At 46.9% G+C, this 24646-nt stretch overlaps 1 protein-coding gene across 1 annotated transcript in view; it reads left to right on the forward strand.

The window, feature by feature from the left end:
* LOC309525753 (uncharacterized protein) overlaps positions 1–24646 on the forward strand; it is a 400379-nt gene that overhangs the window by 267484 nt on the left and 108249 nt on the right. Inside the window, exon 9 of the mRNA XM_082211248.1 lies at positions 5712–5798. Coding sequence (XP_082067374.1) covers positions 5712–5798 — 87 coding nt within the window. The remainder of the gene's footprint in view (positions 1–5711; positions 5799–24646) is intronic.

Below are 24646 nucleotides of genomic sequence, written 5' to 3' on the forward strand. Positions count from 1 at the left end.
GGAGCCAGATCCTATTACTGACCTTATAGGATCTCTCAGCAGCTGTAAGGATGAGCAGAAAGAGGTTTGGGGCCCAGGCAGCTCAACTGCTAAGTCATCTCTGGCACTGAGACCAGGAGCTCAAGCGACTCAAGGCCAAATTCAGGCTAAACAAGTAGAGGAACTAATCTGAAAGCAAATTTCAAAATTAAAGCAAGTATAAAAGACTGCTACTCCCAAACTTCTGGGACCAAAGAGGGACTATCAGTCACTGGGTGGCTTGTAGTACAAACAGAGGACATGGAACGCATAAAATCCTTTTTGGCTGACTGTAATAAAGTTCTTACCATCCTGATAGGTACTTGTAAAACCTTCTGGAAAACATCTGGCAGAGTCTGTGGAACCAGATAATACAACAATTTCTCTTTCCATACCATTAAAAATAGATCAATAAGGGAGGTTTGATTCGTCCACATGGCAAAAGGAGGTCTAAAACTACAAAGAAGAGCAAAAATGTTAAAAATTTTGAAAATAGTGCAATATTAAAAAGTTGACTTGAAAATACTTTTTAACTTACTTAAGAGCAGCTCATGCTCTGGGTCCAGACAGAACACTAAGAAGCTTGTACTATGCTAGAATCTGCACACCAGATCCCTATATCAATATGAAACGATATGCAAGGTTATCAAATGCTCTGATGTCCTGTCAAAAGCCAAAACCAAACCAACTAGGGAGAGGGTTTTCATAAAAAGGAATTGGAAATGGGTGCTGTCTCAAAATAAGCTACTTCTCTCAAGCTACCCTAAGCCTTTGGGAATCTTGTCACAAAAGGAGCGTAAAGTTTGTGAAGATGGTGTCTAAGCACAGAGAATATCTATGGAGGAGAGGTGTATCAGTCTCAAGATTATTCAGAAATGTGGCATCACCAGCTCCTCTGCTTCCACATTCAGCAACACCTCCAAAAAGTCCTCAATCCAAGGCAGACTATTATCCTTTAATTGACATATACTCTGCAGGTGACAATCCTGACTAGTCAGCTGACCTGGACCCCAAGGAACCCCATAAATCAGACAGCCCAGGGTCCTTGCACTTGAGAAATCTGGGGAAGGACCTACTTGATAGAACTGAAAAGAACGGATTACATGCCTTCTGTGCTCTGCCATAAGAAGCCCAGAATGAAATACTATCAGATTGGACCTCTGACGTTCCTGCCTAATAGGTTTGAAGAAGGAACACAAGGGCTCATGCAAGTAGAACTTGACCCTTTGTGCTCCAGATCCAGACCACCAGATATTCCAGCATGAGTTGAATTGATGGGCTGAAAAGCCACCTCCCCCCACCAGCAGGTTAATGAACCCTCTTTCCTACCAATTGGAGATGAAAAGCTTCCCCAAAGATTTGGTCCCCATGCAAGAGGCAAATATGGCCACACCTGCCTGGCTTGCAATGAGAGCTCAAAGATTGTGAACTGGGCTCTGCATACAAAGATCCCAGCATGCAGGCACCTACAGCACATGTACAGTGGTACCTCGGGTTCCATACGCTTCAGGTTACAGACTCCGTGAACCCAGAAATAGTGCTTCAGGTTAAGAACTTTGCTTCAGGGTGAGAACAGAAATTGTGCTACAGTGGCAGCAGGAGGCCCCATTAGCTAAAGTGGTGCTTCAGGTTAAGAACAGTTTCAGGTTAAGTACGGACCTCTGGAACGAATTAAGTACTTAACCTGAGGTACCACTGTAATAGCTACTCTGCTATTTTCTGCCCATGCTCTGGGGTTGCAGTTTTCAGGCTTAGGGACAGGGTGGTGACTGGTTTCTGCACCAAGTTCTGTCCATAAGCCTTACGAAGTGGGGTGATTAGCAAACAGGGGAAATTGAAACCACTGGAGAGGTTTACAAATGGGGCTTCTGATGAGAAGGGGCTGCCCCATTTGTGCTTCTCCAGGGGCAGGAGAATATCTAGGGCAGGAGAATCCCTGCAGGGCCTCTGAGGCTCCCTTTGCTTCTTCCTCTCTCCCAGGACCCTCCAGCTTGTTTTGGCTCATTGACTCCTCAGAAAGGGTGAAAGAGACGGATCCTGCAAAGCTAGCGAGGATGGAAGGGGGAAGATGGACAGTTGACCTGGTCCGGCTGTCTCCTGCATCCCTCCCCACAACCTCTGAGCGTTCCCTCCCAGGGACCTCTGAGAGATCTGGTGAGTCCCAGGGGAGGGGAGATGGGGACATGGAGGGATGGAGACGGAGAGGAATTGGGGCTTGCTCAGCTTGGGGGTGGGGGGAGGCAGGCAGGCGGATGGAGATGGAGAAGGGGAGCACCTTTTCGGGCTCCCCCACCTGCCTGCCTGCCTGCCTGCCTGCGCCTTTGTCATCTGCAGGCAATTTGAGCTAGGAATACATCACAGCTCCCCGGCCAACAGGATGTATTGGCAGCTCAAAATGTCTAAAACCAGTTCTGTGATCTGAATGCCCTACCAATCTCTGACAACTCACTGATCCATCGCGCAGCACTGGACTCCTTAAAGGAACCTGATCCTGCTGTGCAGTGTGAACTCAGATGGGGCCTCCGTGTGTTGCCTTTTACTCTTCTTTTTGTATAACTTTTATTAACTTTATAAAACAGGGAAGATAGGAATAATAGATGATACAAATATGTAGGCTGAGTCTGTATATCTCAAACATAGCAGAATAAATTTGCAGGAGTATCTATAACATATAGTTCATCATTAGTGGTCAGTGTATGAGTTCTGGGTCCATGAATTGCTTTCAACTGAAACAAAAAAAGGGGAAACAGGAGAGCACAGAGAACATTCAACATCGCAGAGCCAAATGCCTAGACTGAAGCTCTTGTGGCCGTTGTGCTTAGATTAAGTGAGTAATAGTCATTTTTCCTCTTCTGTTACCAATGAAACAATACAGAGTTGGTCTTATCCTGAAAATGGGAGGGGGGTTCAAAGTGAAGAAAGAGATTTACGTATAAATTTAAATATTTTCCTGTTTTAGGTTTTTTTAATTATTATTATTTTTATTGGTTTTCACATATTACTTTACAATACAGATGTACCAAAGCCAACACCATTTCCTCCCCATCCCCCCCATACATTTACATTTCTATTTCCTCAATCCATCATATTATCCTTTTCTCCCTCCTCCCACTTCCCTCCTCCCCACTGGATTTCCTCCACATTATGCAATTTACAGTAATCTTTGCATTCTACAACCTTCTCAAATCATCTTCATATTCTTATTATCTTTCCTTACTAATTTTTCTTCCATCCAGTATGTCACCGGAGGCCCCCCCCTTCATTCACACCCACACGTAATACACAAGCACCACACTCACACACGCACGCACCCCCCTTGACCCAAGAGATGTCCCTTTAGAGGGCCATCTCTTTTTTAAAATAGCCTTCCGTAAATAAGGAAGCGCTAGCCTGACAGCCTTTCGCTATAACACTCCGCATCGCCCTATCTGTATTACGAGTAGACCGGCCGCCTGAACTCTGGGTCAATCGGCGGCCGCCTCAGCCAATCAGCGTTATCGAACAGCGCCCCTTGCGGCGGCCACGCAGGTACTGCAGGCTACAGGCGCTCTTTTCCCTTGCCTTTGACAGCTTTCAATACAAAGTTTCCGAGTTCAATCGACCGTGACTGATTTAATCAAAATGCTGCAAGTTGCTTCCGGAAAGCGAAAGTGCTTCGAACTTCAAGAACAGTATTCTTTATAAATTCACCAAAAATCAGCCATACCTCGGATTCTCACCGGACCACTTTTATTTTACTACATATTACAAGGACTATCAAAGGGGGGTGGCATGATACTGGGCAGCCATAATCCCTTGACCGAGCAGTCACGTACTCTGCGGCCCTTCCCAGTTGACGTGACAACCTTGATAGCCATTGTGATGGGCTCAGACAGAAGGCTATCAGGGATACAATGAACTGCATGTTTTAGTGTTTTCCGCGCGGACTCTCACAAAGGACTGTGACCGGATTCCCCTCAGGGGACAGGAAACTTCGCCCTTTCCCTTTGTTCTTAAATATGACTCATGTGGGGAGGGGAGAGGAGGCTCCGGCCAGGGGTCAGGACACTCGGATTACCTGTGCAGCCCCTCCTCGAGTCCTCCTATTTTTAATATAATCATGATGTAAATATGATGTAATTCTGAGGGTGTAGCTTAGGGCATTAGTAACTAATAAAAGTTACGGTCTCCCTTTGTTCGGGGCTTCCATCTTGCTTCACCTCGTGGGCGGTGGGAGTCCTGTCACGACAGTCTTTCCTCTGAATAAAGACCGAGCCTACTGGCTGCTGTTTTGCTCTGAATTGCTCTGGTTGGTGTCTTCATTTGTCCAAGAGAGCCCTCGGATTTTCCGGTAACAAGTACTTCACATTTTAATCTAGGCATATTAGCGTATCTTTCCTTGAGCAATATTTTGCCATATATTCATCAAAACATTTCCACTTGGTTGTCAAGTCTCTGCTTAAAGACCTCCAAAGAAGGAGACTCCACCACACTCCTTGGCAGCAAATCCCACTGTCAAACAGCTCTTACTGTCAGGAAGTTCTTCCTAATGTTTAGGTGGAATCTTCTTTCTTGTAGTTTGGATCCATTTCTTCTTATAGCAGTTAATTTTGCCCGAATTAAATATTCATCTAGTTTACAAATCCATTCCTCCTTTGTGGGTATAGTTTGTGACTTCCACCGAGCAGCAATCACTATTCAAGCAGCTGTACTTGTGGAATGTAATGGCGTCCGCCACACTTTCCTGTGCCAACTCTCCGTGCCAACTGTGAGCCTTAAGCTGTCTTCCTGGCTCCAAGCCGAGTTTCGCAACAGCGTTCGTGCCTTGGGTGGGTGATAAATCCAAGGCTGTACGCAGGCTTCTTGCTCATCTAAGAAGTCTTTAATCACTGTACAGAAAAACATCATAAATCAACCTGGAGATTGAGCGGACATCTCCTCGGCTTGACAGCTAAAAACGAAAGTAATTCACACACAAAGAAAGATTCCCGTATGTGAACAAAACCACACCTCAGAATGTGAGACGTCACACAGAACTGTTTAACCCTGTAAGTTCTGATTCTCCTCACAGTACTTGCATATAGAAAAATCCCCCCCCCCGGTGGTATCACTTCATCTCTCAATCCAAGGAGATATGTCTCTGGTTCTCTTTGTTATTGATATTTTCAACATCTTCTTTAGTTCTTCGTGCAATACTATCCCAAATTTCTTAATTTCCTCACACCTCCACCACATCTGTATTGTTGTTCCTATTTCTCCACCACATCTCCAACAGAGGCTGGATTTCAATTTGTATATCTTTGCCAGCTTAACTGGCGTTAAATGCTACCTATAGAACATCTTTACAAAATCTTCTTTAATTGTATATGAGGCAGTAAATTGTATAGCCCCTCGCCAGAGTTTCTCCCATTGCTCTAGATAGATAGTATGTCTGAGATCCTGAGACCATTTAATCATCGTTTCTTTCATTTCCTCCTCCATCAATTCCCAGTGCAATAAAAGACTATAGGTTTTGGATAACAATTTCTTGTTATTCTGTATCACTGTGACTTTAAATTTCAAATCTTCTTTCGCAAATCCTTTCTTTTGATCTGAGTTGAATATACTTCTAAGTTGTATATATTGCCATCTGTCAATTTAAATTTTGACCAACCAAATTGAGATAACTTCTGATGGGGAGCGTTCAGGTGAAGATGTTGCTGTTTGTTTCACAGACAAGGGGTGGACGTTGCTGAATCCTGACCAGAGAGCTTTGCATAAAGAAGTCAAGGAGGAGAATCTTGGGATCATGGACTCTCTCAGTAAGGATCCCTGTTGGATCATAATATAAGTTGTGATTGGAGATGGAGTGGATTCCATGATTGAGCCAGAACAAAATCTATCCCAGATTAAAGCCAATAAATATCTCAGTTAATACCAGAAAACAAAAACAGTAAAACCTATAGTAAGGCCTCACATCTAATTCTCTTCTGTTCTTCCTCTATCACAAGCATTCATTAACATTGTTCAATAATCTGGAGTTCCCATTTCCTCCTGAGACTCTGATTAGCTTCTCTCTTTATTGCAGATGGTGATAAATTAGAAGGGAAGAACAAGGGGGAGCACAACAGAATCCACATAGCGGAGAAGTCATATAAATATTCAGAGTGTGGAGAGAACATCCATCAGAGCTCCCAGTGCACCTCCCGTCAAAGAAAGAGCTTCATTCGAAGGAATAGCCTCACTTCACACGAAAGAACACAGAGTAGGGAGAAATCGTATCAGTGCTTGGAGTGTGGAAAGAACTTCAGTTACCACCAGAATCTCACTTCCCATCAAAGAGTTCATAGAGGGGAGGAACCCTATCAGTGCTTGGTGTGTGAAAAGAGCTTCAATCGGAAGGGTAGTCTCACTTCCCATCAAAGAATCCATACAGGGGAGAAACCCTATCAGTGCTTGGAATGTGGGAAGTGCTTCAGTCAGAGTGCCCATCTCACTTGCCATCGAAGAAGTCATACTGGGGAGAAACCCTATCAGTGCTTGGAATGTGGGAAGAGCTTCAGTCAAAGCGCCAATCTCACTTCCCATCAAAGAGTACATACAGGGGAGAAACCCTATCAGTGCTATGAATGTGAAAAGAGCTTTCGTGTGAGTGGTGATCTCACTTCCCATCAAAGAATTCATACAGGGGAGAAACCCTATCAGTGCTTGGAATGTGGAAAGAGCTTTCGTCAGAGTGGTGAACTCACTTCCCATCAAAGAATTCATACAGGGGAGAAACCCTATCAGTGCTTGGAATGTGGAAAGAGCTTTCGTCAGAGTGGTGAACTCACTTCTCATCAAAGAATTCATACAGGGGAGAAACCCTATCAGTGCTTAGAATGTGGAAAGAGCTTTCGTCTGAGTGCCCATCTCACTTCCCATCAAAGAGTACATACAGGGGAGAAACCCTATCAGTGCTTGGAATGTGGGAAAAGCTTCAGTTACAGCGCCAATCTCACTTGCCATCGAAAAAGTCATACAGGGGAGAAACCCCATCAGTGCTTCGAATGTGGAAAGAGCTTTCGTCTGAGTGCCCATCTCACTTCCCATCAAAGAATTCATACAGGGGAGAAACCATATCAGTGCTTCGAATGTGGAAAGAGCTTCAGTCAAAGCACCAGTCTCACTTCCCATCAGAGAATCCATACAAGAGAGAAAACGGTTTAGTGTTTGAAATGTGGGAAAAGATTCATTCATGGCCCACCAAATAATTCATACGGGGTTGAAAGCATATCAGCACATGGAATGTGTATAAAATTTCACTTGGGTTTATTTTCTTGACCCAAAGCCCCCTCCCCCAAAAGGAAGACAGCATCTGGATCCCAAGGAAGAACAGCTGCAGTCCTCCTGTCGCCTTATGAGGCTTTGCCCTCGGGTGGGAAAAATATTGCGCCCGGGAAAGGGAAAATGGGAGTCAACAGACACCCAAGGAATAGTTCCGGAGAAAAAGCTTTATTTCTACTGTTACGGCTAAAAAACTGGGTGCGGGGCTACACAACCACCCAGACCGTCAGACTAAGTCCGCGGGTCCCTGCGGAGGAAAATGAGTTCAGCCGGACACGGGAGCAAACGACAGAAGATCCTCGTTTATTGCGCAACAGGTTCAAGACGAGATTGAACCCCGAGAATGGGGCGACATAGACTTTTAAAAGTTCCCTCCAAGTCCCAGAATACAGTGCAAGAAACGTCATGAATACATTATGGGGGGGTTGGGTTTCACGGATTACATCATGAATATATTACAAAAGGGTGGGATTACACGGATTAACATTTAAGGGAGGGGGGAATATGCAGAGTGAGAGATATGCAGAGATAAACACTTCCTGAGTACCAGTGATGATAGAACAATAGTCCAGATATGCATCGTCTGCCACCTGGTATTGCCCGGAGGGAGGGCTTGGCAGAACGATCTGACAGGATTAGGGTCTTCCTGAGTATGTGACTTGCCGCTTCGGGGATTATGGAGGTAGGGGTAGCATCATGGAGTCCAGAGAGAACTGAGTTGAACGACGCCAAGATGGAGAAAATCGGAGTTATGGTTGATTTTATATTAATTTCCAAAGGTTCTAGTTCTCTGCCGGTAAAGTGTGTATCAACGGATACATTGTAGCAAGATTTTGACAGTTTTACGAGGTCGCTGGTTTCGGTTCCATTGTTCTCGCAGTGGGGGGGGGACTGTCATCCACTTGTCAAGGGGTTAAATGAGGCGTGCAAGAGCTAGCTGAGCTAGCTCTGCAAGGGGATGCATTGTTCTGATTGGCCAATACGCGGCTATTATAGTGAATGGAGGATACAATTCGACACGGTCTACCTACGTTAGAAATGGAGCAAGAGGGAGGCTTAGGGAAAGATGGTGGGCTTATTCTGCCCGTACAGAAAGAGGGAAGACCACTTTATTTATAAGGCCAGGGGTATAGAGTGGTGCTTGTGTAACAGTGTGGGGGCTGAGGGGTCAGAGCAAGGCTGGGCGCCGTCGAGATCATCGCCTCGGACCCTTTGGTGGCAGGCAAAGGGAGAGGGAAGGTACCCCCCCTTTCCTTCCGTATCACTACCATCCATGAACTGGTAGAAGGAGCAAGTGTGATAACTCACAAACAAGCACGAGTTCACAGCCATTTGCACAGAGCATATATTCCCCTTCCAGTTCCCTCCCCTTTCTCCTCCTCATGAAAAGTTCTGCCCCATGTCTCCTGAGCATGAACAGAAAGTTCCTGTCTTGGGACTATTTTGCCCTGTTCCCAGGAAAAGGGGGTGAGAAACCAAAGGGGGTTTCAGAGTGTTCAGATATGTTTCATTCTCCTGTAAGAAAGCTGCAATCTGGTTTTAACAAGGCCACTGGCCTTAGAAAGAAAAAGGCTTTGAGAAGCAAAGGACTCTGTTCTCCACCTTCGCTTCAGTCTTCTAGTTACAGCAAGAGCAATATGCTTAGCTAATGCTTTTAGCCTTAGAAGGGGGGGGGGAAGCTTTGAGAGTGCAGTTTGAGAGTGCCTGAGGCGAGGATTGGAGGCCTGGCTGGGGGGGGGGAGGATTCACAAAGAGTTTTAGGGTTTTTAGGGTAACCTGACTGTCTTTCTTCACTCCTGCGAACTGGCCCCTCCCTGGCTTGGCAGAGAGGACAAGGGAGGACCCTCTGCTCCACGATTTGGGGGTCTCTGCTCCCACCAGGCATGATCTGAACAGGGACCCCCATGCCCCTCCCTGCACCCCGGGTAGTGGCATAGCAAGGTCAGGGGGTGCCTGGTGTGGAAAAGTTTTTGTCACCTCCCCAGTATTGACTTCTTCTTCTTTTCTTTTTTTTGCCTGCAAAAATGTTTTGACTTTATTTCACATTTTCTTACAAAGGATTGTGGATTCTGGGCCTCTGATAACAAGTCGGCCACTGTGGACAGTTACTTAAATCTACAGGATGCATTGTGTTTTGGCTTGTGCTATTTTATTTATATTTATTTATTGTTTATTTATTTCATAAAATTTATTTTAAACAACCTGCAAAGTTGTTTACCAATACAAAAAACACCACCACCACCACAGCAATAAAATCAATAAAAATTAACAAGCCTACTTTAAAACACAGAAAAGCTAAAATATTAAAAGAGATCAAAATTACTTCAGCTTCCTAAGCATCTGGCTATGCTTGCCTAAACAAGAATGCTTTTACCAGGTGCCAGAAAAGCGTCTAGCAGAGGCACACGCTTTATTGCAAGAGGCGGGGAGTTCCCAAGGGCAGGTGCTGCCACACTAAGCCACGCAGTGCTGGAAAGGGGGTGAAAGGCAAGCGGCCAGCCTCCCAGGGTGGTGGAAGGGGGAGCTCCTGGGAGGAAAGGCGGTGCCGTGGAAATGCCATTCTAGAAGTAAAGAGCCTCCGTCTCTCACTCCTCCTCCAAACCAGAGCCAGGCGTGTGTGTGAGTGTAAACAAATAGAGTGAGGGGGGGGGAGTATTTGATCCCCCGCTAAATTTGGTTTTTTTTTGCTTCTGACGAAGAAATGCCTAGTCCACAATATTAATGGTAGGTTTATTGTAGCTGTGAGAGACAGAATAACAACTGGGAAACCCAGAAGACAAAAGTCAAAGATTGATGAGGTTTATTTAATTTTTTTGTTCTTGTTCCTACTTTTCTCTCTTTTTTTTATTCCCAATTTCATACCAATCTTAATCCTTTATCTTATCTTGATAGCCACTGGTATGCAACTTTCATAAAATTTAACAGATCTATATGTAAATTAACATGCAAGATGAAATTTTTGTTCTTCTTCTTGTTGTCCCTCAATTTTTTTCGGTGCAGTCCCTCCTCAGAAGGCCCTATTTCACCCCACTGTCTTCTCTTCCAGGACTCTGGGCTGTCTTCCATATTTCCTTTGTTTGCCAGAGGGAGGCTTCCGGGACACGGCTGCTGCTGCTGCTGCTGCTCTAGGGAGTGCTGGGTGGGGCGCTCCCTCTCCTGCCCACTCCATCTGGCCTAGGGGCCGGATCCTGCACTTACCACTACAGTTTAGCGGCCTGAGCAGCTGCCTGCAGCAAGGGACAAAATGGTTTTAAATGTTTTAAGCTCTTTTAATTTGCAGCACCTTAATTGGTGGTGGTTGTTTTTTTATAATATTATATTACTTCATTAGTTTATTTTTGCTTGCGGTGGGATAAGCATTTAGTCAGGGTGGGGATTAGTTTAATTTGAGTGCTATTCATTCTTGCTTTGTTTTATTATTATTAAATATTCTGTTAAGTTATTATATAGTTTGTATTTTGCTTTTTAAGGGGAAGGGTCAAGGCTGCCTAGGAGTGGGCCTCAGCCAATAGAATGGCTGGGGCAGGTTCCACAAGGGGGGGGGGTGTATTGGGACACCCGATCTCAGTGATCACGGGCGGGAGGAGGAGTTATGCTAAGACCAGACCATGTCATTACCGAGGAGGCAGGTTTAGTCGTTGTTTGAGGACTATCCCTGCCTCCAGGTCTGGTCCTGACCGGATGGATACTAGAATCAGCAAGGGATACCCACATGACCTGAAAGTGTTGCTGTGCAATGCCAGGTCAATGATGAATAAAACCACTGCCATCCACGGCCTGATTGTGGATGGAGGATTTGACCTGGCATGTGTGACAGAGACCTGGTTGGAGGAAGCAGATGGGCCTGTCCTTGCCACCGCTTGTCCACCAGGTTTCTCTTACGCACAGCAACCCAGGTCATGTGGGCGGGGAGGGGGGGTTGCAGTGATTTTTAGGAAGTCATTAGTCTGCACCAGGCGTCCTATTGGGAAGACTCAGTGCTCTGAGTGCATGTTCTGGAAGTTGGGCAATAGGGGCAGTACAGGATTCCTTTTGGTGTACCGACCTCCCCGCTGCACCAAGGATTCCCTGCCCAAGCTGCTTCAGGTTGTGGCGGATGTTCTCCTGGAGACACCTAGTTTGGTTGTCCTAGGTAAAGGTAAAGGTACCCCTGCCCGTACGGGCCAGTCTTGACAGACTCTAGGGTTGTGCGCTCATCTCACTCTATAGGCCGGGAGCCAGCGCTATCCACAGACACTTCCGGGTCACGTGGCCAGCGTGACAAAGCTGTTCTGGCGAGCCAGCACAGCAGACGGAACGCCGTTTACCTTCCCGCTAGTAAGCGGTCCCTATTTATCTACTTGCACCTGGGGGTGCTTTCAAACTGCTAGGTTGGCAGGCGCTGGGACCGAGCGATGGGAGCGCACCCCGCTGCGGGGATTCGAACTGCCGACCTTTCAATCGGCAAGTCCTAGGCGCTGAGGCTTTTACCCACAGCGCCACCCGCGTCCCTTTTGGTTGTCCTAGGGGATTTTAATATCCATGCCGACACGACCTTACAAGGGGCCGCTCGGGACTTTGTGGAAAGCTTGGCCTCCATGGGGCTGTCCCTGAATAAGTCTGGCCCAACTCATAGCCACAGGCATGCCTTAGACTTGGTGTTCACCACCATGGATGTTGGTGATCTGACACTAATTAAAAGCGAAACAAAAGAAGTGCCATGGTCAGATCACTTCCTGGTGCAACTGGACTTCTCCGCAACCCTTCCCCTCTGCAGGGAGGTGGGACTGATTCGGATGGTCCACCCCTGCCACTTAATGGATCCAATTGGCTTCCAGAGAGTGGTAGGGGATGCTTTATCCCAAGTCGATGGCCTTTCAGCTGATTCCCAAGTCGATGGCCTTTCAGCTGATGCGGAGTTAACCAGGGCTATTGACTGTCTGGCTCCGAAGCGCCCTCTTCGATTGCATGGAGCCCGGACAGCCCCGTGGTTTTCCCCGGAGCTGAGGGTGATGAAACAATCGTTGAGACGGCTAGAGCGCCGGTGGCGGAAAACTCATTCTGAATCAGACCGGACACAGGTTAGAGCTCAACGTCGAACCTACCAAGTGGCAATGGCAGCGGCGAAGAAGACATTCTTCGCCGCCTCCATTGTATCTGCAGAAAACAGCAGCAGCAGACTTTTTCAGGTGGTTCGCAATCTATCGGAACCACCTGCACCACCGGGGCCTGGTAGGGACCCCAAGATCTCCTGCAATGCAATTGCAAAGTTTTTTGCAGATAAAATCGCTCAGATTCAGAAGGAGGTAGACTCCACCGTGGGAGCAGGGCCAGGGAGGGAGTGTGCTAGAGTTGTGTCTGGTCCTGTTACATGGGATCAATTCCAATCTGTTACCCCCGAGGATGTGGACAGGCTGCTTGGACAAGTGAAACCGGCCACCTGTCTCCTTGATCCTTGCCCATCCTGGCTAATAAGAGAGAGCCGGGAAGGGCTGGGCGATGGGCTCTGTGGGGTGGTGAATGCTTTCCTCTGTGAGGGAGCCTTCCCAGACCCGCTGAAAGAGGCGGTCATTAAACCGCTTCTTAAAGAAACATCTTTAGACCCGGCCAATTTGGCCACAATGGCCAACTATTGCCCAGTCTCAAATCTACCATTCTTGGGCAAGGTGAATGAGCGGGTGGTTGCTGAACAACTCCAAGCACGCCTGGAGGAAGCGGACCATTTGGATCCCTTCCAATCGGGATTCAGGCCTCACCATGGGACTGAAACTGCCTTGGTCGCACTGGTTGATGATCTCCGGCAGGCTAGGGACAAAGGTGAGAGCTGTTTCCTAGTTCTGCTGGATCTCTCAGCGGCGTTTGATTCCATCGACCATAACATCCTTATGGACTGTCTTGAGGGGCTGGGAGCTGGGGGCATTGTCATACAGTGCTTCCGCTCCTTCCTCCTGGGCCGTGTTCAGAAAATGGTGGTGGGGGATGAGTGTTCAGACCCCTGGGCTCTCACTTGTGGGGTGCCTTAGGGTTCCATCCTCTCCCCCATGCTTTTTCATATCTATATGAAGCCGCTGGGAGAAATCATCAGGAGGTTTGGACTGGGTGCTCATCAGTATGCAGATGACACCCAGCTCTACCTCTCCTTTAAATCAGAACCAGTGAAGGCGGTGAAGGTCCTGTGTGAGTGCCTGGAGGCGGTTGGAGAATGGATGGCAGCTAACAGATTGAGGTTGAATCCTGACGAGACGGAAGTACTGTTTTTGGGGAACAGTGAGCGTGTGTGGGGGATTCCCTGGTCTTGAATGGGGTAGCTGTGCCCCTGAAGGACCAGGTGCGCAGCCTGGGAGTCATTTTGGACTCACAGCTGTCCATGGAGGCGCAGGTTAACTCTGTGTCCAGGGCAGCTGTCTACCAGCTCCACCGGGTACGCAGGCTAAGACCCTACCTGCCCGCGAACTGTCTCGCCAGAGCTTTCGTGTGCATGCACACTTCTTCAGATACACTGTGTATCTGTGTATCTGAAGAAGTGTGCATGCACACGAAAGCTCATACCAAGAACTAACTTAATTGGTCTTTAAGGTGCTACTGGAAGGAATTTTTTTATTTTGACTATGGCAGACCAACACGGCTACCTATCTGTAATTCAAACAAGCTGATACCTTGCCAATAATAATTAAAGCGCTCCACAAAGGACCGCACCATTAAACATCAAATTCTCAAGTTTTTTTTTAATGAAGTTTCATTTGCATTCCATTTCATTAATTGACTCTTTCTCCATGAGGCTTGCCAAATCATGAAGTAGGTGTCAGTACTGCAGTGTTTCATTCTTTCATTGCACAGTGTGACACTGTGCTTTTAATTGCCTAATTACCTAATGTATCGTCGTGTGAGAACGGGAGCGATTTCTATATCTCCACCTCCTCCCCTCTGGCGCTTGCATCTGGCTTTTGCTGAAGGATACGGCTGCGTGAGTCAGCTCGTCGCTCTGTTGACTTCTTATTTTCTTGATGCTGCATTCCAACCAGAGTCTGCTTCTGCTGTACTCTGCTACTACGGGCGAAGTTCCTCACCATTCGGACAAGTGAGGGAGGGCATTGGGCCCACAGAAGCAAGGATGAAAAAAGATGAGACGCTCACCTCACATCTTCTGTAGCAGAGCGACAAAAGTCCTTTCAAAGTCCAAATTCAAATCTTTGTTGAAAAACAGGAATGCTCCCGCTCATGGCGTTGGCATTGGAGATTTTCCAATTCGTGCAATGCTAAACAGTCAGCGCCCGTGCCTCCACTGTAGCGAGAGGCAGATATCGGACGGCGTGCGGGTGAAGGCACGTGCGCCCCATCCCTGCGGGGTTCAACAGGGATAATTACCCCCAGATTCACCTTGTTTAATTGCACGACTAGGGTCCGGTGTCCTGGGAAAGCAGCCAAACGCCATAGGCCATCACATCAGAAGTCTTCTCAAAAGTCTTTTTTTATATTTTTTCTCTGATAGTAAGAGCCGACAGTGAAAAGGAACTCACTCTGAAGGGGTGCATCTTCATTGGGGGTTTTAAGAAGAAGTTGGATGGCCACCTGTCATGGATGCTGGAAATGAGAATTCTGGACGGGGTTGGACTAGATTCTGAATCTATGATTCTATACTTCACCCTGGTGTGAGATTTTAAATTGACTTTTTAACAAGTGAAATTTTATACACATTCCATGTGCTGATATGCTTTCAACCCCGTATGAATTATTTGGTGGGCCATGAATGAATCTTTTCCCACATTTCAAACACTAAACCGTTTTCTCTCTTGTATGGATTCTTTGATGGGAAGTGAGATTGGTGCTATGACTGAAGCTCTTTCCACATTCCAAGCACTGATAGGGTTTCTCCCCTGTATGAATTCTTTGATGGGAAGTGAGCTTGGGGCCCTCCCGGAAGCTTTTCCCACATTCCAAGCACTGATAGGGTTTCACCCCCGTATGAATTCTGTGATGGGAAGTGAGATGGGCCCTCTGACTGAAGCTCTTCCCACATTGCAAGCACTGAAAGGGTTTCTCCCCTGTATGAATTCTTTGATGGGAAGTGAGTTCACCACTCTGATGAAAGCTCTTCCCACAGTCCAAGCACTGATAGGGTTTCTCCCCTGTATGAATTCTTTGATGGGAAGTGAGTTCACCACTCTGACGAAAGCTCTTTCCACATTCCAAGCACTGATAGGGTTTCTCCCCTGTATGAATTCTTTGATGGGAAGTGAGATTGGCGCTTTGACTGAAGCTCTTTCCACATTGCAAGCACTGATAGGGTTTCTCCCCTATATGAATTCTTTGATGGGAAGTGAGATTGGAGCTATTAGTGAAGCTCTTCCCACATTCCAAGCACTGATAGGGTTTCTCCCCTGTATGAATTCTTTGATGGGAAGTGAGATCTCTACTCAGACGAAAGCTCTTTCCACATTCCAAGCACTGATAGGGTTTCTCCCCTGTATGGATTCTTTGATGGGAAGTGAGATTCTGGCGGTAACTGAAGTTCTTTCCACACTCCAAGCACTGATAGGGTTTCTCCCCTGTATGAACTCTTTGATGGGAACTGAGACTATCCTTCCGATTGAAGCTCTTTTCACACTCCAAGCACTGATAGGGTTTCTCCCCTGTATGAACTCTTTGATGGGAAGTGAGATTCTGGCGGTAACTGAAGTTCTTTCCACACTCCAAGCACTGATACGATTTCTCCCTACTCTGTGTTCTTTCGTGTGAAGTGAGGCTATTCCTTCGAATGAAGCTCTTTCTTTGACGGGAGGTGCACTGGGAGCTCTGACGGATGTTCTCTCCACACTCTGAATATTTATATGACTTCTCCGCTATGTGGATTTTGTTGTGCTTCCCCTTGTTCTTCCCTTCTAATTTATCACCATCTGCAATAAAGAGAGAAGCTAATCAGAGTCTCAGGAGGAAATGGGAACTCCAGATTATTGAACAATGTTAATGAATGCTTGTGATAGAGGAAGAACAGAAGAGAATTAGATGTGAGGCCTTACTATAGGTTTTACTGTTTTTGTTTTCTGGTATTAACTGAATATTTCTTGGCTTTTATCTGGGATAGATTTTGTTCTGGCTCAATCATGGAATCCACTCCATCTCCAATCACAACTTATATTATGATCCAACAGGGATCCTTACTGAGAGAGTCCATGATCCCAAGATTCTCCTCCTTGACTTCTTTATGCAAAGCTCTCTGGTCAGGATTCAGCAACGTCCACGCCTTGTCTGTAAAACAAACAGCAACATCTTCACCTGAACACTCCCCATCAGAAGTTATCTCAATCTGGTTGGTCAAAATTTAAATTGACAGATGGCAATATATACAACTTAGAAGTATATTCAACTCGGATCAAAAGAAAGGATTTGCGAAAGAAGATTTGAAATTTAAAGTCACAGTGATACAGAATAACAAGAAATTGTTATCCAAAACCTATAGTCTTTTATTGCACTGGGAATTGATGGAGGAGGAAATGAAAGAAACGATGATTAAATGGTCTCAGGATCTCGGACATACTATCTATCTAGAGCAATGGGAGAAACTCTGGCGAGAGGCTATACGATTTACTGCCTCATATACAATTAAAGAACATTTTGTAAAGATGTTCTATAGGTGGTACTTAACGCCAGTTAAGCTGGCAAAGATATACAAATTGAAATCCAACCTCTGTTGGAGATGTGGTGGAGAAATAGGAACAACGAAATTTATCAGCCGTGGCCTGCTAAGTGCTTTATGACCCCACTTAGCTCTTTACAGCGGTCCAGCACGCTTCCTTCAGCTGCGCGTTCTTGCTACTTCTGGTCACGGCTAGCAGAGTGATACACAGCGGTGAAAGCTGTCACGTCGCTTCCCACAGACACACAGAGAAACAGATTGTCTCTTTACAGCACTTTATTGCGACATTTCTCAGAAAACTCCAGGACTCCGTGCAGCCATCTCGTCCTGCGTCCTTCCCTCTCAGCGACCGAGAAAGAACAGTAAGAAAACTCCTCCCAGCTTCGAATGCTGACGTCAGAATGTTGAGGCATCATGGGACAAACTTAACCTGTTAAGTTCTGACTCCCACACCCCCTCTTGCGTCACATTCTGACAAAACCTGTGGTTTTACCACATAACTCTCAGGTTCACACTGTGCGAAACTTACCCACGCACTAGTGGCCTGAAACCTCTCAGGTGGAACCCCTTTTGTGGCCCGAGATGAACGCCTGGGCACAAACTGGGGTGCTTCCTCTGACCCACTGGGGTCAGCAAGAGCGTCTTCTTCATCAGACGATTCCCCCTCTGACTTGACCCACCTGTGAGCTTTCTCCATTATGCTAACAGGAGATGAAGGCTCACTTTTGGACACTCCTTTAACAACCCGTGGAGATGCCCACACCTGTTCCGGACCCTGATCCTGGACCTGGTCCTCATTCTCAGATTCAGCCATTGGCTCCTCCTCCTTTTCCTCCTCCCTTTCCTCCCCCTCAGAATCGGACAAGCATTCTGAGAGAAAATCAGGACCACCCCTAGGCCGTGACCAACCTCCCTGCTCAAAGAACTCAGCATGCTTGCTGACCAGCAGCTTGGTCTGATCACCCTCTGGGTATGCAAACCTCCACCCATTTGTTGCAGGATCATATCCACAGAAGATCATGTCCTGGCACCTAGGACCACCCTCCTTCCGTTGCGCTGCTGGTATCGGCACTGAGGCTCTCGAACCGAACGAACGGAAGAAATGCACCTGTGGTTTTTGCTTATGCAACAGGGAAAACGGTGTGTCCCCTACATCGTGATTGTAGGACCTGTTAAAAACAAAGCTGGCAAACTTCCAAGCTTCACTCCAAAAGCTCTGAGGCAGCCCAGAGTCACACAGTAAAACCCTGACAGATTCCGCCAGTGATTCACTCCTGTGCTCTGCCGTGCCTCTCTCTTGAGGAGACTTTGCACTCGTCACCTGGTGACTGATTCCCTTTTCCTTGAAGAACTCCTTCAGAGCAGACCCCGTGAACTGTGACCCACGGTCGCTTCTGAACTCTTGCACCTTGGTGGAGAACCTTAGTTCCACCTCCGCAACCCAATCCTGGATCAGTTGCGCTGCCTCCCTCTGTGACCTGAGAGAGAAACACCATACATTCTGAGAAAAAGCATCTGCCATTGTTAGCAAAAACCTGGCCCCACCCAGACTCTCACACTTCATGGGTCCTGTAAGATCTGTGTGAACCAACTCAAAAGGCTTTGTGGCTACCCTCTTTACCCCGGGAAACCTGCACCTTTGAACCTTGCTGCATGCCCTGCACACTAGGGATCCCTCACATGGTGTGATTTTACAACCCTTGGTGCATCCTGGCAGCCGCTTCACATCTTCCACACAAGCATGTGACATTCTCTTGTGCCATGTATGAACACATGAATCATGGCTGGGAACACTAGCACACTGCGCCTGTGCTTTTCCTGCATTCCCACCACCCTCCAGAGGAGTTTCCAGAACAAAGAGATTGTTCTTACATCCCACGTTGACGATGAGTCTCCCCCCTCTGAAAATAGAACAGGTATCATTCTCAAAACAAACTTTGTACCCCTGCTTCACCAGAGCAGGTATTGATAAGAGGCAACACTTCATCCCTGGAACAATGAAGCATTCCAGCTCCGCCTGCAAAACAGAAACAAATACATTTGCAGATTTATAGACATTTCGTTTTGTGCCGTCAGCTAAAGTGACCACAGTTCCACTTAAAACATCCCTGCAATTCCGCAGCTCCCCAGCAGATGGCGCTATAATGTGATGACTGGCACCCGAATCCAGCACCCACTTCACAGCTGTGTCCCTGTTGGCATTGTTCTGTAGCGTTGCCATGCCAACAAACGTCCCGCTGCCTCTTCTGTCCTTGGCAGCGTATTCCGAAACCACAACATCTCCCGTTGCTCCGAAGACTGGACTTATCTCCGAGTTCCCAGACAACTCTGCAGGCCTTATCTCGCTCTGCAACAGATGGCTGACCTTGACGCATGTAGCAGAGCCTTGTTTCCCAGGCTTCGACTTGCGACGCAAACAACTCTTGGCAGCCTTTGGAAAAAGAAGCTTTTCTGTGCTTTTACTCCGCACCGCCCCCCCACTGCTAACAGGGCTCCCAGGACGCTTTCCTGCACCCCCAGTGGTGGTTAAAGGGCTCCCAGCAGCTTGCCTTTTTCCAAGCTCTTCACGCAGACACATTGTCTCACCCACGCAGCAGCAACAGCAGCAGCAACTGGCAGCAACAGCAGCAGTGGTGATAGTCCCTTCGCCCCCCTCAGGGGTCCCACAGCCTTTCCCAGCTGTGCACTGGCTTCTACGAAGGTGGTTAGTGCTCTCTGGCCTTCCCTGTTCTGATGCAGCCATTTCCCGGCCCTTGCTTCCGCCCCCAGCTTCACACACTTCCTGTAGAGCTAGCCAAGCGACCCCCGGCCTTCTTGCATCCAGAACTATGGCCCTTAAATCAGCACTCACATTATCAGCCAGAAACGTAAGCACACGCTCCTCAGCTTCACGTTGGCTTGCACATGGCCCAGCTGACGTAGCTGACGCAGACATCGGTCTGACCAAGTCCCAGAGATTGGCTCCAACTAGAGACAACTCTGCTAGAAAACTCCACTCCAGCCACGATTTGGTTGTTAGCTTTTCACATGGCAGCTTAAGCTCAAAGCCATGTTCCTGGGACTGAGCCATCTCCTCTTTCCCCCGAGGCGAAGCTCACTCACGTCTCAGCAGTAGCTCCCTCAGCCTCCCGGTACCGGCAGATCGCGTCTCCCCAGCTAGCTCCTTTCTGGCTTTCTGACGTTCAGACCATGGTCTCCCGTTCTCCCCAGGTGCCCCAAGCTGTACTCACAAGCTCTTCTTGGCTCCTGTCCGTGGAGAAACGATTCCCTGCTGCTTTCAGCACTGCAGCAGTCAGCACAGCGTCTTTCAGCTTGCTCGCTTGCTTCAGACACAGGCCCCGCTTTCGTCCAGCGTCACTGCTTCCGAACGCAGAACTTCAAAGCATTCCAGCAGCCCCAGCGACAGCTTTACAAGCGGTGATTTATGGGTCCATAACCTATGACGAAATTTATCAGCCGTGGCCTGCTAAGTGCTTTATGACCCCACTTAGCTCTTTACAGCGGTCCAGCACGCTTCCTTCAGCTGCGCGTTCTTGCTACTTCTGGTCACGGCTAGCAGAGTGATACACAGCGGTGAAAGCTGTCACGTCGCTTCCCACAGACACACAGAGAAACAGATTGTCTCTTTACAGCACTTTATTGCGACATTTCTCAGAAAACTCCAGGACTCCGTGCAGCCATCTCGTCCTGCGTCCTTCCCTCTCAACGACCGAGAAAGAACAGTAAGAAAACTCCTCCCAGCTTCGAATGCTGACGTCAGAATGTTGAGGCATCATGGGACAAACTTAACCTGTTAAGTTCTGACTCCCACACAATACATATGTGGTGGAGATGTGAGGAAATTAAGAAATTTGGGATAGCAGTACACAAAGAACTAAAGAAGATGTTGAAAATATCAATAACAAAGAAACCAGAGACATATCTCCTTGGATTGAGAGATGAAGAGATACCACGGGGGGGGGGGTTCTATATGCAAGTACTGTGAGGAGAATCAGAACTTACAGGGTTAAACAGTTCTATGTGACGTCTCACATTCTGAGGTGTGGTTTTGTTCACATACGGGAATCTTTCTTTGTGTGTGAATTACTTTCGTTTTTAGCTGTCCAGCCGAGGAGATGTCCGCTCGATCTCCAGGTTGATTTATGATGTTTTTCTGTACAGTGATTAAAGACTTCTTAGATGAGCAAGAAGCCTGCGTACAGCCTTGGATTTATCACCCACCCAAGGCACAACCGCTGCTGCGAAACTCGGCTTGGAGCCAGGAAGACAGCTTAAGGCTCACAGTTGGCACGGAGAGTTGGCACAGGAAAGTGTGGCGGACGCCATTACATTCCACAAGTACAGCTGCTAGAATAGTGATTGCTGCTCGGTGGAAGTCACAAACTATACCCACAAAGGAGGAATGGATTTGTAAACTAAATGAATATTTAATTCGGGCAAAATTAACTGCTATAAGAAGAAATGGATCCAAACTACAAGAAAGAAGATTCCACCTAAACATTAGGAAGAACTTCCTGACAGTAAGAGCTGTTTGACAGTGGAATTTGCTTCCAAGGAGTGTGGTGGAGTCTCCTTCCTTGGAGGTCTTTAAGCAGAAGCTTGACAACCAAGTGGAAATGTTTTGATGAATATATGGCAAAATATTGCTCAAGGAAAGATACGCTAATATGCCTAGATTAAAATGTGAAGTACTGGATGGAAGAAAAAGTAGTAAGGAAAGATAATAAGACTATGAAGATGATTTGAGAAGGTTGTAGAATGCAAAGATTATTGCAAATTTTATAATGAGGAGGAAATCCAGTGGGGGCGGAGGGAAGTGGGAGGAGGGAGAAAAGGATAATATGATGGATTGAGGAAATAGAAATGTAAATGTATGGGGGGATGGGGAGGAAATGGTGTTGGCTTTGGTACATCTGTATTGTAAAGTAATATGTGAAAACCAATAAAAATAAAAATAATTTAAAAAAATTAAAACAGGAAAATATTTACATTTATACGTAAATCTCTTTCTTCACTTTGAACCCCCCCTCCCATTTTCATGATAAGACCAACTATGTATTGTTTCATTGGTAACAGAAGAGGAAAAATGACTATTACTCACTTAATCTAAGCACAACGGCCACAAGAGCTCCAGTCTAGGCATTTGGCTCTGCGATGTTGAATGTTCTCTGTGCTCTCCTGTTTCCCCATTTTTTGTTTCAGTTGAAAGCAATTCATGCACCCAGAACTCATACACTGACCACTAATGATGAACTATATGTTATAGATACTCCTGCAAATTTATTCTGCTATGTTTGAGATATACAGACTCAGCCTACATATTTGTATCATCTATTATTCCTATCTTCCCTGTTTTATAAAGTTAATAAAAGTTATACAAAAAGAAGAGTAAAAGGCAACACACGGAGGCCCCATCTGAGTTCACACTGCACAGCAGGATCAGGTTCCTTTAAGGAGTCCAGTGCTGCGCGATGGATCAGTGAGTTGTCAGAGATTGGTAGGGCATTCAGATCACAGAACTGGTTTTAGACATTTTGAGCTGCCAATACATCCTGTTGGCCGGGGAGCTGTGATGTATTCCTAGCTCAAATTGCCTGCAGATGACAAAGGCGCAGGCAGGCAGGCAGGCAGGTGGGGGAGCCCGAAAAGGTGCTCCCCTTCTCCATCTCCATCCGCCTGCCTGCCTCCCCCCACCCCCAAGCTGAGCAAGCCCCAATTCCTCTCCGGCTCCATCCCTCCATGTCCCCATCTCCCCTCCCCTGGGACTCACCAGATCTCTCAGAGGTCCCTGGGAGGAAAAGCTCAGAGGTTGTGGGGAGGGATGCAGGAGACAGCCGGACCAGGTCAACCGTCCATCTTCCCCCTTCCATCCTTGCTAGCTTTGCAGGATCTGTCTCTTTCACCCTTTCTGAGGAGTCAGTGAGCCAAAACAAGCTGGAGGGTCCTGGGAGAGAGGTAGAAGCAAAGGGAGCCTCAGAGGCCCTGCAGGGATTCTCCTGCCCTAGATATTCTCCTGCCCCTGGAGAAGCACAAATAGGGCAGCCCCTTCTCATCAGAAGACCCATTTGTAAACATCTCCAGTGCTTGCAGTTTCCCGTTTGCTAATCACCCCATTTCGTAAGCATGGCAGGGTCTGTCCAGTAGTGACCTGAGAGTTGATCCCATTGAACTCATTGGGGCTTATGGACAGAACATGGTGCAAAAAAACAGTTACCACCCTGTCCCTAAGCCTGAAAACTGCAACATCAGAGCATGGGCAGAAAATAGCAGAGTAGCTATTACAGTGGTACCTCAGGTTAAGTACTTAATTCGTTCCAGAGATCCGTACTTAACATGAAACTGTTCTTAACCTGAAGCACCACTTTAGCTAATGGGGCCTCCTGCTGCCACTGTGCCGCTGGAGCACAATTTCTGTTCTCACCCTGAAGCAAAGTTCTTAACCTGAAGCACTATTTCTGGGTTCACGGAGTCTGTAACCTGAAGCGTATGGAACCCGAGGTACCACTGTACATGTGCTGTAGGTGCCTGCATGCTGGGTTCTTTGTATGCAGAGCCCAGTTCACAATCTTTGAGCTCTCATTGCAAGCCAGGCAGGTGTTGTGGCCATATTTGCCTCTTGCATGTGGACCAAATCTTTGGGGAAGCTTTTCATCTCCAATTGGTAGGAAAGAGGGTTCATTAACCTGCTGGTGGGGGGAGGTGGCTTTTCAGCCCATCAATTCAACTCATGCTGGAATATCTGGTGGGCTGGATCTGGAGCACAAAGGGTCAAGTTCTACTTGCATGAGCCCTTGTGTTCCTTCTTCAAACTCATTAGGCAGGAACGTCAGAGGTCAAATCTGAGAGTATTTCATTCTGGGCTTCTTATGGCAGAGCACAGAAGGCATGTAATCCGTTCTTTTCAGTTCTATCAAGTAGGTCCTTCCCTAGATTTCTCAAGTGCAAGGACCCTGGGCTGTCTGATTTATGGGGTTCCTTGGGGTCCAGGTCAGCTGGCTAGTCAGGATTGTCACCTGCAGAGTATATGTCAACTAAAGGATAATAGTCTGCCTTGGATTGAGGACTTTTTGGAGGTGTTGCTGAATGTGGAAGCAGAGGAGCTGGTGGTGCCACATTTCGGAATAATCTTGAGACTGATACACCTCTCCTCCATAGATATTCTCTGTGCTGAGACACCATCTTCACAAACTTTACGCTCCTCTTGTGACAAGATTCCCAAAGGCTTAGGGTAGCTTGAGAGAAGTAGCTTATTTTGAGACAGCACCCATTTCCAATTCCTTTTTATGAAAACCCTCTCCCTAGTTGGTTTGGTTTTGGCTTTTGACAGGACATCAGACCATTTGATAACCTTGCATATCGTTTCATATTGATATAGGGATCTGGTGTGCAGATTCTAGCATAGTACAAGCTTCTTAGTGTTCTGTCTGGACCCAGAGCATGAGCTGCTCTTAAGTAAGTTAAAAAGTATTTTCAAGTCAACTTTTTAATATTGCACTATTTTTAAAATTTTTAACATTTTTGCTCTTCTTTGTACTTTTATACCTCTCTTATTGATCTATTTTTAATGGTAGGGAAAGAGAAATTGTTGCATTATCTGGTTCCACAGACTCTGCCAGATGTTTTCCAGAAGGTTTTACAAGTACCTATCAGGATGGTAAGAACTTTATTACAGTCAGCCAAAAAGGATTTTATGCGTTCCATGTCCTCTGTTAGTACTACAAGCCACCCAGT

This window comes from Podarcis vaucheri, assembly GCF_965113315.1.
Source record: "Podarcis vaucheri genome assembly, chromosome: 2".
NCBI classification, from domain to species: Eukaryota; Metazoa; Chordata; class Lepidosauria; order Squamata; family Lacertidae; genus Podarcis; species Podarcis vaucheri.